This window comes from Schistocerca gregaria, chromosome 2 (genome assembly GCF_023897955.1).
Source record: "Schistocerca gregaria isolate iqSchGreg1 chromosome 2, iqSchGreg1.2, whole genome shotgun sequence".
Classification (NCBI taxonomy): domain Eukaryota; kingdom Metazoa; phylum Arthropoda; class Insecta; order Orthoptera; family Acrididae; genus Schistocerca; species Schistocerca gregaria.
This window is the reverse complement of record NC_064921.1, coordinates 675,503,515-675,519,619: the sequence shown is the minus strand read 5'-3', so window position 1 is coordinate 675,519,619 and position 16,105 is coordinate 675,503,515. Positions and strand designations below refer to the sequence as shown.

The 16,105-nt window shown below is 40.1% G+C and overlaps 1 protein-coding gene across 4 annotated transcripts in view; it reads right to left on the bottom strand.

Annotated features, from left to right (window-relative positions):
- Positions 1–16,105, bottom strand: part of LOC126334735 (vacuolar protein sorting-associated protein 18 homolog) — a 259,374-nt gene that overhangs the window by 157,904 nt on the left and 85,365 nt on the right. For all 4 annotated transcript variants that reach the window (XM_049997277.1, XM_049997278.1, XM_049997279.1 and 1 more), the window contains 2 exons: positions 6,055–6,231; positions 3,109–3,253 (listed from right to left, as the gene is read on the bottom strand). In XM_049997277.1, the coding sequence (XP_049853234.1) occupies positions 3,109–3,253; positions 6,055–6,231 (322 nt within the window). The remainder of the gene's footprint in view (positions 1–3,108; positions 3,254–6,054; positions 6,232–16,105) is intronic.

The window sequence follows — 16,105 nt, the reverse complement described above, 5'->3', positions numbered from 1 at the left end:
AAAAATAAGCAAATTAAACAGGTCTTTGTATTTTGTGTCAGAGGCAGTGGACATCATTCTTATCGTGAAGATAGCACCATTCAGTTTCTGCAAAAGATCTTGAATGTGGCACTTCCAAGAAAACCTTCCATCTATTCTCAGTCCTACAAATTTAAAATGGTTGACTTCATTGATGGTTTTACCAACTTTATACAATAAAATTTTGCTTTTACAAGAGTTTCACAATAGAAATGTATGCATAGCATTTTGTTACAGTTTGGCATCATCTGCTCTCTGAAAGCTACATGCAGATGTTGCTGACTCCCTTAACAGCTAAATCATTTATATTATGTTCACATCTTTCACAACAATACTTGGGTCATCTGCAAAGAGAACAATTTTTGTGATATCTGTCAGGTTTAGTGACAACAAATTATGTGTACTGAGATTTGTCATTACTCCCCTACATGATACTTTCTAAAAACCTTTTGAAAACACTGACAGCAAATAAATTAGTTGTTAATTGTCTATGTATCTCTTTCACCATTTTTAAATTTTTTTATTATAATCATATGAGTTAGCATAACATATACATGCACATAGGCTAATGTTCAAATTTGACAATCAGATCGCAGCACATGGTGTCACTTCATCCAAGTCTTTCAGACCACATTTAAAATGATGGGAGTGGGCAGTTCTCCACAATATATGTTAATGACTGTTTCTCCACAATAGAGACACATGCAGCACTTTCACTATAGCCACTTCTTCAAGACTGGTCAAATCTCCATTGTCCCATTAAGATGTGTTCGAGTTTCGACCATTCATATTGAGGAGATCGAACCCTGCAACTGTCCTCAATGGGCTTTGAATTAGATAGATATTCTGGGGTGGATATTCATTCCAGCATTGTTTCCATTTCTCACTGACACTGTATGTGGCCCAAAGATCAGCCCATGGTGGCTTGAGTGACTTCAGGTGAATAGCTGTTAAAATTCTGGAAAACACTACTTAGAAATGAATTCTTATGCAGTCCTATCTTCTTGAGAATTTGCACCTTGCCTACTTTTCTTCTGATATGCAGAGTGGAAATGTTGGACAGAACAGGCAACCACTGACTGGGAGTAGATGTAAGTGCCAATAATGGTCCTCTTGGCTTCATTTAGAATACAACTATCCCAATTGTAAGTGTGCTGTTTTCCCATGCAGTAGCACAACTTTCAGCAGCTAAGTAAACAAGAGAAACTGCAGTAGTGTGTGGTGAATATACATTCGCTCCAGTGTTACTTCCACTTACTTTGTGGAGTAGAATCATTTGAGCCAAGCTTCTTTGACAGTTTCATGCCATGCTGCTTAAATGACAGTGTCCAATCGAGGTAACAAAGATATTTATGGATATAGTTATGGGAAACTCTAATCCTGTAACATAACATCTATCTTCCTGTTGGTCTCTGTATTATGGAGATGGAATGCTCTTACCTCTGTTTTACTTGGGTTTGGTTGGAGTTCCATTTGCAAAAATACTTGTTCAGTATAGTGAGGTCACTTAAGGGTGTAGTTTTACAATGCTCAATATCTTTGTTCTGATATACTACAGTCAGGTCATATGTACAGTGGATTTTCTTGGAGCTAGTAGCTGAAATATTGTTGACATATAAATTATGCAATACCAGAGTTGGGACTGATCCCTGAGGCAGGCATGTTTAGGCTTCTGCATCTGGTAACTCTTACACTCAAGAAACTGAAAACCTTCCATCCTTGCTTGCTCCTAACATGGAATTACATCAACAAACTTGAGCATCAGCTCTTCTCCCCATACTTCTTCACGTATTGCCATCATGTCGACGAAGCTGCTACCAATTTGACGCTTTCCTGAAATCCAGATTCAACCAATGTTGTGAGCATTAGCACTTGATGTCAGCAACTCTGATTTTTTCTAAGGCCACCCTGCTCAATTAGGATTATTTTATCAATTATGTGTTGGATGAAGCTGAGGATTAGTCTCTACAGTAATTTATATTTCATGTTGACACGGGAGACAGATTGATACTTAACTGCATCAGTTCCTTCTTTGTCTGGTTTCAAAACAATGATTACTTTGAACATCTTTGACAGTTTTGCAGTTTGCAGTATTTTGTTGAAGAATTCTAGGGGCCATTGCTTTGTCTGGAGACCTACAGCTTTAAGGAACGCTGAATACACCCCATCAAATCCTGTAGCTTTATTTGTCCTCAGAGAGTTCAGGAATAAGGAGGGTTCATGTATGTCAGAGTCATATGCATACTGAAGGAGAGATTCCAAACAAGATTTCTCTGTGTACAGCTGTTTCTTCACAGTTTTCTATGTGGTTTATATAGTTTAGCTTTTGAAATGTTTATTAGTCAGGTAGCAACAGCATTAGCATTTACGTGTTTGTTTCCTCTTGAATTTGTAGATCTGTACCAAATTTCCTTATAAGGCTTTACAGCTGGAATGCATCAAATTCAGTCCAGCTTTTAATACAGTGGGTTCACCAATGAGTATTTCAATTTGTCTGGAGATTGATCACATCTAAAAGACATGTTACAAAAAAGTGAATGAGTACAGAAGTAATGTATGGTATGGTGTGGTACAATCCTACTTGAAAGTTCGTCACACTCATGCTAATCTATAATGATGTAATACTTTATTGCAGTGTTTATACAGAGTTGACGGGTCTTGCACAGAGTAGGCTAGTTTGGAAAGCTGTATGAAATCAAATCATTGGACTGAAGACTGAAGTCCACGACCACCACCACCACCACCAACAACAACAACAACAACATAGAATGAAGTTACACACCACTGATCATTAATCTAAATTATTCCACAATTTAACATAATCATACAGTACCAAGTTTGTAAATCTCATGCAGAAAGAATTCTTAGTCAAATAGTTGAACCCTAAAGCCAACATTGCTGACATGCATGTAAACAGTTTTGAGTTTAGAATAATATCCATTTATAAGATCAGAATATAATTGTTCGAGCAACCAAGATTATTTTTAAAATGCAAATCAACATATTGGAATTTGTAAGTAGCTTGTACTTACAATAACCAAATAGAATTATACCTACAGCTGAGAAAATTTTTACAACTGTAACCTTTACCTGCCAAATAGCTATTTTCATTGATATGGTGACGAATTACTCTTTCAAAATCCTTGTTCATTATTGTTAGCCTTATAAGGTTGTGCTTATCACCATGGCTCGCCATAAGGTCATAAACAGTACCTCTGTTATTTTTGACACATTCCTAAAAATAAAATACTGAAATTACTATGATACTTTTACAATCAACGATGGAAAAATTAATTTTTATCTGAAATTGCATTATTTCACAACAAAGATCTGAGAGTTATCACAGTGAAGAAATTCACAAACACAGTGATGGTTCCTTTACACAAAGTCACACTTCCTGGGTGGAATTCCCATGTGTAATATGTAGTGTTGCATATTTTCATGTTGTAAAAATAAAGTACATGATACAAAGAACAGTCAACATTTCAACTATCACCTAGAAAACATAAAGTTACACAAATACTTCTTTATTTGTTTACAGTCCTGTCACACATTGAAATCCCACACCGTATTACGGGAGGTGTGGGATTTGGTATAAGGGAGGGGGGAAGGGGAAGAGGAATGTGGGACGGGATAAATGTGAGGTGAGGTGAAGTGTGGTGTGGAGAATGGAGGAAATGGGTGGAATAGGAAAATTGCAAGGAATGGGGCAAATAGGGGAGGGGGGAAACGTAGGAATAGGAGGGAAATGTAAGAAGAGGGGGGGGGGGAATTGTGGGGAGGAGGGGGGGGGAATTGTGGGGAGGAGGGGTGGGGGAATTGTGGGGAGGAGGGGGGGAATTGTGGGGAGGGAGGAACTGTGGGAAGGGGGGGTAACTGTGGGAAGGGGGGAATTGTGGGGAGGGGGGAATTGTGGGGACACGTGTGGAGGAGAGGGGAATGCAAGGAGAGGGGGGAAATATGAGAAGAGGGGAAAATGAGCGGGAATACAGGGAGGGGGTGAATGCGGGGAGTGGACAAATGGGAGAGCAAGGAAGGTTTGAAGGAAGGGAGGGAGGGAGGGCTGTAAGGAGGAAAGGATGTGGGGAGGAAGCGAGTGTGGAGGGAAGGATGAACAAGGGAGTGATGTGGACAAGGAGGGATGTGTAGAGGTGGGACGTAGCAATGTGGGATGTGTGGAGTACGGGGAGACAGTGGGAAGAGGAACAAAAATGGAGTTGGGAGGAACTGATGGAAATAGAAAAATAACACACATCAAAAAAAGTTTTGCATCACCCCAGTTCCCAGAACTCCTGAAGATAGACGTTGACTGTGGATATTGTATCACAGACACAGTCTCTTTGATTGTTCAGAGATATTACTAAACCCACCCAAAGATGTAAACGACCATGCATGAGTACTGTCTATTAGATGGAGGGGGTCCAACAGCTGCTCAATTCCAGCCATTCCACCAGGAAGGATGTACATGGCTTGTGTCGTCTGTAGTTCAACCATGCCTAGATGGTCAATACTGTGGTTCGATCACATCTGCATTGTTACTTTGTGCTACAAAGGGCTCTCAACAAGGAAAGTGTCCAAGAATCTCAGAGTGAACCAAAACAATGTTCTTCGGGCATGGAGGATATACAGAGAGACAGGAATTGTCAAAGACATACCTCGCTCAGGCTGACCAAGGGCTACTACTGCAGTAGATGACTGCTACCTATGGGTGATGGCTTGGAGGAACCCTGACAGCAACACCACCATGTTGAATAATGATCTTCGTGTAGCCACAGGACATCGTGTTATGACTCAAACTGTGCGCAATAAGACTACATGATATGCAACTTAACTCCCGACATCCATGGTGTGGTCCATCTTTGCAACCATGGCACTATGCAGCATGGTACAGATGGGCCCAACAACATGCCGAATGGATGCGCTCAGGATTGGCATCAAATTCCCTTCGCCGAGGAGTGTCACATATGCCTTCAATCAGACAATTGTCGGAGACGTGTTTGGAGGCAAGCCGGTCAGGCTGAACGCCTTAGACACACTGTCCAGTGAGTGCAGCATGGTGGAGGTTCCCTGCTGTTTTGGGGTGGCATTATGTGGGGCCGACGTTCACTGCTATACAATACGTAACGGCTGTACAATACATGAATGTCATCCTCCGACCAATAGTGCAACCATATTGGCAGCATATTGGCGGGGCATTCAACTTCATGGACAACAATTCGCACTCTCATTGTGCACATCTTGCGAATGACTTCTTTCAGGACAATGACATCGCTCGACTAGAGTGGCCAGCATGTTCTCCAAACATGAACCATATGAAACATGCCTGGGATAGATTTAAAAGGGCTGTTTATGGATGATGTGACCCACCAACCACTCTGAGGGATCTATGCCAAATCGCCGTTGAGGAGTGGGGCAATTTGGATCAACAGTGCCTTGATGAACTTGTGGATAGTGTGTCATGATGAATACAGGCATGCATCAACGCAAGAGGATGTGCTACTGGGTATTAGATGTACCAGTGTGTACAGCAATCTGGACCACCACCTCTAATGGTCTCGCTGTGTGGTGGTACAACTTGCAATGTGTGGTTTTGTTTCACAATAAAAAGGGCGGAAATGATGTTTATGTTGATCTCTATTCCAGCCTTCTGTACAGGTTCCGGAACTCTCGGAACCAAGGTGATGCAAAACTTTTTTTTTATGTGTGTATATGTCACTGGGAACAGGAACACACTATGCTGCAAGAGTATAATCCGTTCTCCCTGCACAAAAAAAAAATTGGAAAAATTTATGTACGTGAATATTCTCAACATAGCGTTGCTTTTAAACAATCGCAAATTGTTAAAGGTTATGGGCTGAAGTACTTGGAACCAGTTTTTAGTACACATGACCACTTTCTACATGTAAGACACTGAAATGGAAATGATTGAAAATTACAATATTATACAACCATGCATTCTTTCATCCTAGTGCACTGAAGTTGAAGTGAAGAGGATTCAAGAAAACAAGAATATTTCAGAGGTGATGTATATCTTACCTGTACTTGTTGTTGGCTTAAGAAACTGTCTAGTTCTTTCTGCAAACTGCTGTACTGTTGAGTTCTCTCTTTCCCTTCATCACGTAAACAACCCAACTGGTTAAGAAAGAGTTCCAGGACCCACATTACAATCATTGTGACTTGTGTTTTGTCTTGAGGCCTCAGGCCTTCCAATTTCTGCAAAAAATATAGAAATATATTGATAAGTTGCAACAGGAATTGCATAACTGCAACAGATATTGCTGGAATGCTCAAAAGGGTGACAACAGTTTTAAGAGAAAAATGGCTTAATTTTTCTACCAGACTCTATAAAAATTGCAAGTCAACCTTTAAAAAAACTACTTGTCAAAAGATTTTTGATCCATGATTTGGATATCATCAAGTGATAAACCTTGAGAAAAAAGGAACATACAATGCCAAATCTTTTTTAGTTCACAAGAATGAATGAAATCTTCTTTGAAACTTTTTCCTTATCTAAATACATGACTACAAAGTAGTGCTGCTGTTAATAGATGAACAACAGTGAATAAATACGAGTAAACTTGGAATAATATTTCCAATATGTCATAGGTTGTATATTTTCTGTTTTCTCTTTCATCCCTTTAATATAAAACAATTAATACTGTAATCACCACTGAATTCTTTAACATGGTCTACATCATGTTTTCCTAGCTACACATAACCATAAACCCCTTGTCTCTTTTGGGTTAATTGTGATATCTTCATGATCAGGTACAGGGCCAATCTATCCCTATACCTTCACAGCCTCAGCACCTTCTGTCCCATACACTGTCAAACATAGAAAATGTTAAAGTAGGTGTGCCTCAGGGATCTGTACTAGGCCCCTTCCTGTTTCTGATAATGATCAATGACCTCCCCTTGTTTATTAGATCCACCACTGTATTGTATGCAGATGATACGACTTTTCTTCATAGCAGTAACAATCTTAATGATTTTAAAACCTGCGCTGAAAATACACTCACTCATGCAGCATATTGGTTCAGAGCAAATGGTTTCCTGCTAAATGAAAATAAAACTCAGCAGATGATCTTCATTCTAAGAGATAAGCCACTATCTGATGACCCTAGTTCTGTTAAATTCCTGGGAGTTTATTTAGACCAAAAGTTATCCTGGGGCCAACATGTAAACTATATTAGTAGTAAGCAATCTAGAGTAATTTATTTATTAAGACAACTCAGAAATTGTGTACCTGACATATACATCAGATCATCTTATTTTGCATTTTTCCAAAGTATAATATCCTATGGCATTATCTTGTGGGGTAACTGTAGTCATATACATGACATCCTATTATTGCAGAAGAAAGCCATTAGGATAATTACAAATTCTTCGCATAAGGCTCACTGCAAACCCTTATTTACTAAACAAAAAATTATGACAGTAAGAAAACTCTATATATACAATGTCTTAATCTTTATGAAGAAGAACCTACAAGATTGAAATGTAGAGAAAATGTACATTGTTACAACACAAGAAGCATCAAACACATATACACGCCTTACCACAGATTATCAAAATTAATAAATAGCTATGAAGTCACAGGGCACAAACTTTTTAATAAGCTGGCACATTCTATACAGGACCTTCCTGAACATACATTCAAAGAAAGACTGCATGAATGGTTTATTGCCCACCCATTCTATGATATCAATGAATTCTTCAACTGTAAAATGCAGTAATCCAACAGATGACCCACTGTACATTTATTGTAATATAAGCTAAAATATTTCAGTAGTCAATACCTTATCACACTGTATTATAAATTGTATCTTCATTTGACATTGTCAATTGCTGTAATGGCCTAAAGACAATAAAATCTTTATAATAATAACAATAATAATAATAATAATAATTATTATTATTATTATTATTACTTCTCCTGGTCCTCCTCTGCCCAGTATGCCACTTTCATGGATGTTGATCATGCCTCTCTAATAGAGCTCTGCAAACTCTGCACACATCATGCCCACTGTGAACAACTACTCCATATTTATTCATGTCATCTTTCCTACACTAAAAAGGCTCTCCCTTGCAGTCTGGCCATGCCTGGATGACATATCTGTACTGATGAGTTACACCTTCCCCAGTATGCTACAGGTCTTTCAAAGGTCTTTCCAGACATATTCTACTCTCAAAGCAGATCTCCTATCCCATGTCCATACCTGACCCTAATCCTCCAATTGCTACCACAAACCAGCTGCACAGAAGTACCTGCATCAAATCCCACATCATCATGGGATAAAACAATGTAACCACATCCATTGCCAAGATTTTGAATATCAGTCACCATACTCGTTAATGAGCAACAAACCTATCCACAGTCAACACTACACTCAAAGTGGTATTCTACCATTCACTGAAGAAATATCTGGATTCACCCTTATGCCACATCCACTCCCACTCTCTTGCCACATAAGTATACTCCTGTGGAGACTCAGGAGCAAAAACTGTCCTATCCATACACCCAGTACACATTATTCCAGTCTTATCACAAGCATTTCCTACACTATCAGAGGTAGGGGCATACCCACTCTCCTTTAACTTCTGCATAACCCTTTATGTTGGCATGGTCACCAACCATCTATCCACCAGTATGAATGGCCACTCCCAAACTGGGACCAAGAGTAGAGTTCACCATTATTGGCAGAACACCTTGGTGAACACAACATACTTGGCTGCTACACAACCCCTGCAATCTGTCTCCGCCCACCCACACCCCTTTTCCACCCAAATCTAGATCTCTGAATTCCATAGTTAGGAACTGTCCCTACAACACATCCTTCAGTCCTGCAGTCCTCCTGGCCTGAATTTCTAATAAGCGGTCCTACATCCATCGTCTAGGCCATTCCCATGCCCCTCTTCACTCAATCTATACTCACAATCTCCTGTCCACAGGCTCCTTCTTCTGCTGTTGTATCCCCCTTCCCAATCCACTTCTCCATTTCATATTGTGCCAGGTGCACCAGAGCAAGTACACGTGTGCCACATTTGTATCACGCCTCTTTGCTTCTTCTCCCTCAGCAAATTAGTCACATATCAACAGATTAAACAGAGCACAAAAAACACATTGTCTCACTCATAATTGTAAACACAGTGCACTCTTATGGACTACATAGTAAATGCAGGTTTACCTTTTTTACCTCCATTGCATGGTCATTTCCTATGGTCAAAGCAACTGTTGGTTGCGAAAGCTCGAAATTTTGTGTGTGTGTTATTTTATTGTGCCTGTCTACCGGCGATTTCCTGCTTGGTAAATCTTGGAATCTTTGTTTTTAATATATTTTTCCCATGTTGAAGTTTCTTTCTATTTTATATAAAACTATGCAGCTCATTAGAATGGTCCACAATATTTCTGAACAGTTTGGAAAAGTACTTTCACCCCTACTTATTCATGTCATACTTCAGAAGTTTCCTACCTATCAGCTGCAGCAAATACTTGTGTGACAAGATTGTTATCACCACACTCACAGTAACAAAAAATAAGCACTTTATGTTCACATCTCTCTCAAAATGAAGGTAAAAAGTGGAACAATTATGTTATAAAGAGATATAGACATATGCATTTGACTGTGCATTTCTGTTTCACTCACCTTCATATATTCAAACCTCTCTACAACCCTGCCACATGCGTAAAATGGTGATATCTCACATTATACTCACAATTCGTCACTAAACACAATGACTGGCAAGTGAGAAGTTAAATACTAGACTGGCAGAACATAACATCTGAGGATTTGCAGGATGAACACTATGTTCAAAGTTGTGAGGTCACTGTGATGCACAAGTTTAGAAGAAAACACAAGTATGAGGGTTGCCCAGAAAGTAATGCACCACATATTTTTCCTTCAAGAATTCTTTATTGAACATAATGAGAATTACAAACACAAAAGAATGGTGTTTTATCTCGACATCCTATTTTTCCACATAATCTCCATCCCATTCCATGCCCTTCCTCCAGTGCAAAACAAGGGCGTCTATGCCACCAACCCTTGTACTGGTGGTGGAGCCAGTGCTTCACTGTGTGAATCACCTCCTCATCGTCCTCGAAATGTCTTCAGTGAATGGCATCCTTTAATGGCCCAAACATCAGCTGCCTGCAACACATCAGGTGTGACAGCCACGGATCGTCTCCCCGACCACTGCAAACTGTAGAGCTCCACCGAACCGCCTTCTGATGACCTCACCCTCTGTGCCCACCAACTAACTGCACTTTAGACAACAGCAGATGCTCCATAGACTTTGCACAAGCATTTGTGAATATTCCCCACAGTTTCTTTCTCTGCAGTGAGAAATTCAATGACAGCACACTGCTTGTAACGTACATCACCTGCAGATGACTTTTTGAAACTGTCCTGCAACTACACTATCTGTAGGAAGTGACAGAAACTTGGTGTGCTCACTCAGAAGACTTCAAATAATACATACATAACATTTTGGTTTCGTAGCACTGTTTTTGACTGATAAAAAAATTTTGGTACATTACTTTCTGGGCAACACTCATATATACTTCTCTTGTAGTAGTTTTCAATGAAAAATGCTGAAGGAAGGTACTTTCACTATCTAAGTAGAGGTTATTGACTGGTGTTATTGATGTATGATTTCAAAGTGACTGTTGGCAAATCATTTTTTTGTGACTTCTTGCCAGTCAGTAATGCATCCAAATGATCCTTGTAGTGCTGGTAAATAAAAACTCTTGTGGCTGCTGTTCTTTGAGAGCAATCAAACTCAAGCAACAGTATGAGAGTGAAGTAAAATTTCTAAAACGAGATGTGTTTAGGAATGTTCAGCAGCAACTTATTTCCCAGTGGATTCTGTTCCATTACCTATTTCCAATTTTTACTTTCTCCCTATAAAGTAACCCCAGAACAAATAATTGAAGATAATTCAAAACTTTCTTCTCCCTTCTTAGAAATGGCACCAAGTGTAGCACTCATCTTGTGTCAGATTTTGTGAACACCATTCCATAACCAGACATTTCTTCCACTTCTGTACAGTGTTATATCATTACTCTCTCGAAGATGTGGTTCCCTTCTTGTAAGTCCTCTGGTAGATCATTATGTCCAGTCCATCTTCAAAAGATAGGTTAAGTTACTGAAAAACAATCTCTCTTCACTGTCAGATACTTTCTTTGAGCTTTATGATAAATACTGAACCATGAATTATTACTTTTCTTCGCTCTTTGGGTCCCCCCTTCAACCATGGACCTTGCCATTGGTGGGGAGGCTTGTGCACCTTAGAGATACAAACAGCCGTACCATAGATGCAACCTCGACGGAGGAGTATCTATTGAGAGGCCATACAAACATTCGGTTCCTGAAGAAGGGCAGCAGCCTTTTCAGTATTTGTAGGGGCAACAGTTTGGATGATTGACTGATCTGGCCTTGTAACATCAACCAAAACGGCCTTGTTATGCTGGTACAGTGAACAGCTGAAAGCAAGGGGAAACTACTTGTGTAATTTTTCTCAAGGGCATGCAGCTCTACTGTATGGTTAAATGACGATGGCATCCTCTTGTGTAAAATATTCCCGAGATAAAATAGTCCCGCATTTGGATTCCGGGTGGGGAATGCTCAGGAGGATGTCATTATCAGGAGAAACAAACCTGCCATTCTAAGGACCAGAGTGTGGAATGTCAGATCCTTTAATCAGGCAGGTAGGTTAGAAAATTTAAAAAGGGAAATGAATAGGTTAAAGATAGATATAGTGAGAATTAGTGAAGTTTGGTGGCAGGAGGAACAAGACTTCCAGTCATGTGAATACAGGGTTACATATACAAAATCAAATAGGAGTAGTGCAGGAGTAGGTTCAGTAATTAATAAAAAATAAGAATGCAGATAAGCTACTAGGAAGGACATAAATATTATACAGTGGAAGAGGAAATGGATGGAGAAAGTGAGGAGATTGACATTTGTGCATTTGTGTATGTTGTAGACCTAAGAAAAGAAAGACTGGTACTCACAAATAAATAGTACTACTACTCACTTGCCATATCGGACTCGAGAGTCCATTACTGCAGCAACGTATTTTCGCCATCTGTCCCTGTCTTGGGCTATTTCCTTCCATTCACCTTCAATACCTAGGTTCCTCAAATCAGCCTTCACATTGTCCTCCCATCTACGCCTCAGTCTTCCCACAGGACGTTTTCCTCTAGGTGCCCTACCAGTACTCTGCGCGCTGCCCTGCCCTCATCCATTCGAGCTATGTGACCCGCCCATCGCAGCCTATGTGATTTAATAATACTGATTATGTCAGGGCTTGAGTAGAGTTCGTGAACCTCTTCATTATGCAGTTTTCCCCACTGTCCGCTGATGTCATTCCTTTTTGCTCTCAAAATTTTCCTCAAAATTTTGTTTTCAAATACTCGAAATGGCTTTTCATTTTGCACAGTGAGAGACCAAGTCTCACACCCATGCAGCATAACTGGTAGAATAACAGTTTTATATATTCTAATCCTTAAATTCCTAGACAATATCTGTGATGAAAGTAATCTATTCAGTGAGAAGTAGCACACATTTTCCACCCGTAATTTCTTCTTCAGTTCAGATTCAATCTCATTTCTCGAAGTGATGTCCACGCTTAGATACTTAAATGTGTTCACTTTTTCAAACTGCATGTCTCCAACTTTTAACATTTCCTGATCTACTGCTGTTGGCATTCTAGTAGTAACCAGGTATTTAGTTTTGTCTTCACTTATCCTTAGACCTACATCTTCACTAGCCTTGATTAACGCATTTGCATTTGCTGTTGCAGATTCTTTCCTATCGCTAATGATGTTTAGATCATCTGCATACCTCAAAATCTTAATATTTTCATTTAACTCCACACCCTCTGAATTATCTGCTGCCATTCATACAATATATTCTAGGAGTAAATTAAAAAGTAGTGGAGACAGGGCATCTCACTGCTTAAGTCCATTCTTTATTACAAATTCTTCTGACTCCAATTTCCCCATGCGTACTCTACCTTTTTGTGTTTTTCAAACTCGCTTCTATAAGTCTAACATACTTCTTTGGTATTTCAAGTTCCAAAAGAATTCTGTACAATTTTGACTGCAATACTGAATCATATGCTTTTGTAAAATCTATGAAAAGATTATGAACTGGTTTATTGTATTCCCATTTCTTTTCCAAAATTTGATGCATGGTGAATATTTGGTCTATAGTTGATCTGTTTCTCTGAAAGCCAGCTTGGTAATCCCCCAAAATTTCATCTGCATATGGTGTAAGCCTGCTTAGCAGAATATTCGAGAAAATTTTGGAACATACTGGCAATAGCGATATCTCTCTATAATTACTACAATCCATTTTGTCACCTTTCTTAAAAATTGGGATCAGAATCGACTCCTGCCACTCTTCAGGTATCATCTCTGCGTTCCAGACTTTAGTTATAACTTTGTGAACTACTTCCACCAATTTCTGTCCCCCATTTTTAACTAATTCTGCAGTTATGCAATCTGATCCTGGTGCTTTATGGTTTTTCAATTTGTTGATTGCATCTCTTACTTCCTTTAATGTTGGCTCAGGTATCTGGGGTTCTGCTGTATGTATTTCATACTCCTGCTCATTTCCTGCTTCCTGGTGTACATTTAATAGATAATCAAAATATGCCCTCCATTTACTTAATATAGCACTGGGGTCTGTCAGTATTCCCCCAGCATCCCCTCGAAGTGTATTTGTCCTAGCCTTGAAGCCCTTTCTATACCCATTTATGCCTAAGTAAAGTTCCCTAATGTTTTTTGTTTTACTGTTTATTTCCATTTTTGTAATTTGATTGTTCAAATAATCCCTCTTCTTTGCCCGTAGCCTACGACCAACTTCCCTTCTCAAGTTCAAGAACTCGTCTCGTTTTCTATTTCCCAGTCCATCCCAATCTAATCATGCTTTTCTCCTTTCCTCTACCAATTTCTTGCATTCCTCATCAAACCACGGTTTCCTTCTCTTCTTCTTAATTGTAACTATTGTGTCCTTCGCTGCCTCTTTGATGGTGATCCACTGTTTATTTACATCCTCGTCTTGATCTTCGTGTGTCCTGAGAGCATCAAACCTATTTGAAATTTCTATCATGTACCTTCTTCTGAAGTTTTCATCATTTAGCTTGCCAGTGTTGAACCTAACAAGTTCTGCATTGCGACACCTTGATGTTGCTGTAGATAGCCATTGGTGAACCTTGGCAACTACAAGAAAATGTTCAGAATCACAGTCTGCTCCCCTGAAAGCCCTAACATATTATATACTAGTGTGCCATCTCCGATCTACAAGAACATGATCAATTTGGTTTCGGGTGTGTCCATCCGGAGAGACCCAAGCTGCTTTATGAATGTCCTTCCTTTTGAAATATGTGCTCTCAACAATCATGTCTTTTGAAACCGCAAAATTAACCATCCTTGTGCCATTATCATTCGAAATGTTGGGCAAACTTTCTTTCCCAACTGTAGGCTGGAATGCTTCCTCCTTCCCTATCTTCACATTAAAATCACCTATGATTAATTTTGTATCATACAAGGAGAACTCATCCCACAGTTGATCTAGTTCTCCATAAAATCCGTCTTTAACAAGCTCTTCGGTGTCCTCAGTTGGTGCGTGTACATTAATTACTACTAGTCTATTCCACCTGCCGGACAACACTATAACTGATAGTCGGTCACTAATGAACCTTATATCTCTGATTGTGTGAAGCACTTTTTCCTGTATTGCGAAACCTGTTCCGACACTATGAGCTTCCGCACCTCCATAGAAAAATGTATAGTTACCCCTCTTTATGCTACAACCCTCCGACTGCCACCAAGTTTCTTGAATAGCTGTAATATCTACATCGTATCTATCTAATTCATCTAATAATGTCTGGAATGTTCCTGGCCTGTTCAAACTTTTAACGTTCCATGTTCCCAACCTGAAAGTTGCAATAATTCAACAAGTGTTTGGGGGACAGAGCATCAGCCATATGTGTGTGTGTGAGTGGAAGAGCCTGGGCTCACCAAGATCCCAAAAAGCGAGATAGGTGAAGAGCATAATCATCATTTTCTTTGACACCAAGGCAATTGTGCACAAAGAATTCATCCTACCCAACCAAACTGTGAAAACGTGCAGTGATGATGGCCCGAACATTGGCGTCAAGGAAACTGGCTGCTGCATCACGACAACACACCCTGTCACACATCCGTACTCACCAGGACCTTTTTGGCAAAAAACAACATGATGGTTGTAGCCTACCCACTGTACACGCCAGATTTGGCACCTTGCGACTTTGTGCTATTTCCAAAACTGAAACTGAAGTTGAAACGCCGTTGGTTCGACACTGTAGAGAGGATTCAAGAAGCATTGCTGGCGGTGATAAACACCCTCAAAGAACAGGACGTCCAGAAAATGTTTTACCAGTGGCAGAAGTGCTGGGACCAGCGTGTACTTGATGGGAACTACTTTGAGGGTGATGGTGACCATTACTCCAAAGGTAAGGTTTTCAACAAATGGCAGCACCAGTCGCGAAAATTTTGAATAGCACCTCATGTTATCTCCCCCCCCCCCCCCCTCCCCCTCTCCTTTCGCCCTCATCCACTTTCATTTCTATGAGCGTTGACTGCCCACTTGTCACATACACTCCTGGAAATTGAAATAAGAACACCGTGAATTCATTGTCCCAGGAAGGGGAAACTTTATTGACACATTCCTGGGGTCAGATACATCACATGATCACACTGACAGAACCACAGGCACATAGACACAGGCAACAGAGCATGCACAATGTCGGCACTAGTACAGTGTATATCCACCTTTCGCAACAATGCAGGCTGCTATTCTCCCATGGAGACGATCGTAGAGATGCTGGATGTAGTCCTGTGGAACGGCTTGCCATGCCATTTCCACCTGGCGCCTCAGTTGGACCAGCGTTCGTGCTGGACGTGCAGACCGCGTGAGACGACGCTTCATCCAGTCCCAAACATGCTCAATGGGGGACAGATCCGGAGATCTTGCTGGCCAGGGTAGTTGACTTACACCTTCTAGAGCATGTTGGGTGGCACGGGATACATGCGGAC